General features: G+C 36.9%; 1 protein-coding gene across 1 annotated transcript in view; it reads left to right on the top strand.

The window, feature by feature from the left end:
- Positions 1-4,018, top strand: part of LOC102494069 (olfactory receptor 1A1) — a 19,711-nt gene extending 15,693 nt beyond the window's left edge. The window contains exons 3-4 of the mRNA XM_006167616.2: positions 3,314-3,686; positions 3,864-4,018. Coding sequence (XP_006167678.2) covers positions 3,314-3,686; positions 3,864-4,018 — 528 coding nt within the window. The remainder of the gene's footprint in view (positions 1-3,313; positions 3,687-3,863) is intronic.
- Positions 4,019-4,930: the final 912 nt, after the last annotated feature.

The following is a 4,930-nucleotide window of genomic DNA, read 5'->3' as shown; positions in this document are numbered from 1 at the left end:
TGTTCACATATATAACCCACAAAAATAAAAAAATGTTTTATATATATATATATATATATATATATATATGTAATATCTCTCCTCTAAGGGAAAAGAATAACTCCTCTTCCTCCACAGAGAATACAAGGGAACTCATGGAAATATCAGATAAATAATTTAAAATATTCTTAGTGACTAAGCTAACAGAGATGCAGAAGAAGAGAGACACTGAACTTCAGAAGATGCAGGGGAAAAGAGCCAACAAGTTCCAGAAGGTGAAGAAGTTCTTGCACAATCTAAAAGAGAAGATACGCATCATAAAAAGGATCAAACAAAATTGGTAGAGATGAAGGCAGTAATATAGGAAATCAAAACTTCCCTTGAAAATATCAAAAGCAGATTAGATCGTGCAGAAGATTGAATCTCAAATGTAAAAGATAGAACCTCTGACCTAGAAAAATTCACCAAAAAGACTGAAAAAGTAACCCTCAAAAAATGAGAATAATTTATGAGTAATACTAGATACCATCAAATGCCCAAACATCAATATCATTGGTATCCCAGAAGGTGAAAAAAACTAATAAGAGCATTGATAATCTATTTCATGAAATCCTGGAAGAAAACTTTCCAAGCCTACAAGAGGCACTCAAATATTCAGACCCAAGAAATACAGAGGACCTCACATAGAATCGACCCAAGAAGATCTTCCCCAAGGCATATCATAGCCAGATTGACCAAAACCACAGACAGAGACAGGATACTAAACCTGGCAAGACAGAAACATCAAGTTAACTTTCAAAGGATATCCCATAAAGCTAACATTGGACCTCTCGTCAGAAACAATGCTAGCAAGGAAAGAATGGGAAAATATATTCAAAGTGTTAAGTGAAATACAATTTCAACCAAGAATATGATATCCCACAAGATTATTATCCTTCAAATAGGAAAAAAAATACAAAAACATTCTAAGATAAACAAAATCTGAAATAATTTACCAACACCAAACCAGCTCTCCAAGAAGTACTCAAAAGAGTGCTATCCCAGGAAAACTAAAGCCAGACATGCAGAAATCAAAGTACAAAAAAAAATCAAGAGAATAGCCAGTCTAATGGTAGAGATAAGTCTGGAGTTGAATGTTAACTTCCAGAGTTTAAATGGAAAGATAAGACCACAGTAACATTGCAAATTCAATAGAGGAGAGATTAATTACATGAGTCTGAACTAGTGAAATATAATATTTTTTACTTTAGACTAAAACAATATAGATTTTCTTTGATGCTTTGATTTCCATATTTAAAAATTTTTGTCTTCTCTTGAACTGCTGATAGGTTCATCTACCTACTATTTTAACTGAATCCTAACATTTCCCTGGCTTAAAGTTTTAAGCAAATTTCTCTTAACATTTTTTTATTTTGATCTATTAAAACTAAAACTGTTTTTCTCAAAATAAAAAATGCATTAAAAAACTATTAATACCTATTTAATGACTGCAATAAGCTATCTAGCTCCAGCAAGGTGCTACTTTATAGTGTGTTCACCTTACTCACTCGGGCTTATGCCTAAAGTCAGACAGGCATTCATAGACAGGTATATATTAGCTGTGCTTTCTATTGAAAGTTTTTAAATGGATTAAGATCTTTAGAAAATCAATAAAATGTGGGAAAAAAGCATGCAAAACTGTACATACCACAGATAGAGTGGGAGAATGGGGGGGGGGGTCAGAGGGTGAGAGATAGGGAATCAAGGGGGGGAAATAAAGCAAAATATATAAGAAAAAAGAAATAGAAAATTATTTGTTGATGATAACATGTATGGTAATATCCCTGATTGAGCCAATATACAAAGTATTCTGGATGGAAAATCTAATTCTGTATACTAAATTGCTGTACAGTGAATGATTGTAAACAAACAAACAAACAAATAAAATTAAGACTGAAATCAAAAGATTCATTTAAACCAATGATAATGAGTACACAAATTCCATAATCTATGGGACACAGGTAACGCAGTCATAAGAGGGAAGTTCACAGCAATTAATGTGCATAAGAAAAAGATGAAGAGCTGGCAACCTAACATCATGCCTGAGGGACTTGGAAAAAAACAAAATCAAACAAATTCCAGGAAAAAAAGAAATAATAAAGATTTGAGCAGAACTTAATGAAATAGAAAATAAATTATACAGAAAATGAATGAAACTAAATCTGGTTCTTTGAAAAGATAACAAAATTGACACATCATTAGCTAGACTAATTAAGAAGAAGAGAGAAAGGAACCAGATAAGTCAGACACTGGAGAAACGCTGGGAGACATTGGAGTAAGCAAAGACTTCTTAAATAAGACCTCCAAAGCATAGGCAATAATCCCAAAATAGACAACTGGCATTGCATCTAATTAAGAAGTTTCTGCACAGCAAAGGACACAGTAATGGAAGAATATTTTTGTAAACTGTATCTCAGATAAGGGACTGATAATCACAATACACAGGGAACTCAAGCAGCTTAGCCCACCCTAAAAAAAGTCAACCCAGAGGGCAGCAGATCCCCAGCTTGTGAGCCCTGCGCTGCCTCTTGTGGGAGCCTGAGCCATCTGTGCAGCTTTCTCCCTTTGTCTCACAACCATGTCCACCAATGAGAATGCAAATTAACCACCTGTCCACCTTAACAGATTCAAGAACAAGGGAAAAGACAGTACAGAAATGAGGCTGCAAAGAATAGAAGGTAATGTGAAGCTGAGGAAAGCTAGGAAAGATAATAACCAGATGCTGAAAAGAAGAAATGTAAGCTCAGTTCCAGATGATGTTACTTCTCCAGTGCAGGAAAACCACAACAACCAGGGCACTGTAAATTGGTTGATGACATTGTCAAAGGCATAAATGGCAACATTTTGGAAAGTCAGCTCCAGGATACTCAATCTGATAGGAAGCTGCTTTCTAGGGAAAATCAGTCCCCCATAGATAACATCATGTGGGCTCGGTTGATTCCAAAATCTGTGTCCTTCTTGGGCAGAAATTATTTCAGTCCTATCCATTTTGAATTTGCATGGGTACTCACTGACATTACTTCTGGGATGTCAGAACAGACCAAGACTGTGGTGAATGGAAGTGCTATCCCAGCATTTATTTCTCCACTGGCACCTCCCCACACACACACACCAGTGAACAAGCTGTGTGGGCTCTGGGAAACATTGCAGGGGATGGTTCAGATTTCCAGGACCTGGTTATCAAGTATGGAGACCCGTTGGCTCTCCTTGCAGTTCCTGATATGTCATCATTAGCATGTGGTTACTTACATAACATAACCTTACTTGGACACTTTCAAACCTCTGCTGCAACAAGAATCCTGCACCCTCGCTAGATGCTGTTGTACAGATTCTTCCTACTTTAGTCCATCTTCTGCATCACGATGATCCAGAAGTATTAGCAGATACCTGCTGGGCTATTTCCTACCTTACCAATGGTCCAAATGACTGGATTGAAATAGTTGTGAAAACAGGAGTTATTCCCCAATTTGTGAAGTTTCTAGGAGCTACCAAATTGCCCATTGTGACTCCTGCCCTAAGAGCCATAGGTAATATTGTCACTGGGAGAGATGAACATACCCAGGTTGTGATAGATGCTGGAGTACTTGCTGTTTTTCCCAGCCTGCTAACTAACTCCAAAATGAATATTCAGAAGGAAGCTACTTGGACAATGTCCAACATCACCGCTGGTAGGTAGGACCAGATTCAGCAGGTTATGAATTACAGGTTAGTCCCATTTCTTATCTCCAAGACAAGTGGTCTCCAAGGCTGACTTTAAGACACAAAAGGAGGCTGTGTGGGCTGTGACAAACTACATAAGCAGAACAGTTGAGCAGATTGTATACCTCTCCACTGTGGCATCATAGAATTGTTGATGAACCACTTAACTGTGAAAGATATCAAAATTATTCTGGTTATCTTGGATGCCATTTCAAATATCTTTCAGGCTGCTGAGCAGCTAGAAGAAACTGAGAAACTTAGTATAATGATCAAAGAATGTGGAGGCCTGGATAAAAATTGAAGCCCTACAAAACCATGAAAATGAGTCTGTGTACAAGGCTTCATTAAACTTTATTGAAAAGTATTTCTCTGTAGAGGACTAGGAAGATCAGAAAGCTATGTCCAAACTATCTCTGACGTCTAAACCTTCAAAGTGCAGGTCCCAGGACCTTTAACTTCTAGACTACACAGCTGAGGCACAGAGGTGTTTGTCATGTACTATGTTTGATATAAGTTTGTCTTATTGTTTCTCTACCAAGAACTCTTTTTAAATGTAGTTGTTATTGTAGCACTTTTTCAATGAACTATACTTGAACAGTTCCAAACTGTACATACCGTATGAAGCTTGTCCTCCAAATGGGTTTCTTATTTCTATGTGGAATTTCATACTTTGCAATGCCCTAAAAATAAAATTAAATTCCACCCTTTTCTTTACTTCAAAAAAGAAAAAGTCAACCCAATTAAAAGATAGGAAAATGAACTGAACAAACAAATCTCTAAGAAAGACATATGAACAGCCAAAAAGCATATGAAAAAAATGCTCAACATCCCTCATAATAAGGGAGATGCAGATCAAAACTACAATGAGATACCACCTAAGCCCAGTCAGAATGGTGAAAACTTAAAAAAAAATTAATTATAGGTGCTGGCAGGGCTGTGGTTAAAGGGGAACTATCCTCCACTGCTGGTGGGAAGGTAAATTGGTCTAGCTTCTGTGGAGGACAACAAGGAGATCATGAAAGATCTACAGATAGAACTACCATATGATCCAGCAATTCCACTTCTGGGTATCTACCCAAAGAAGTAGAATTGGGTATCTACCCAAAGGAGAATACTCAGTCAGAAAAGTCCTTGCACATCTATGTTTATTGCAACAATATTTACAATTGTTAAGACATGGAGCCAACCCAAATGTCCATGAACAGAGGAATGA

The sequence above is a fragment of the Tupaia chinensis genome, unplaced genomic scaffold (assembly GCF_000334495.1).
Source record: "Tupaia chinensis unplaced genomic scaffold, TupChi_1.0 Scaffold144899_1, whole genome shotgun sequence".
Taxonomy (NCBI): Eukaryota; Metazoa; Chordata; class Mammalia; order Scandentia; family Tupaiidae; genus Tupaia; species Tupaia belangeri.
Note: the sequence above shows the minus strand (reverse complement) of the source record. Positions and strands in the feature narration are given on the sequence as shown.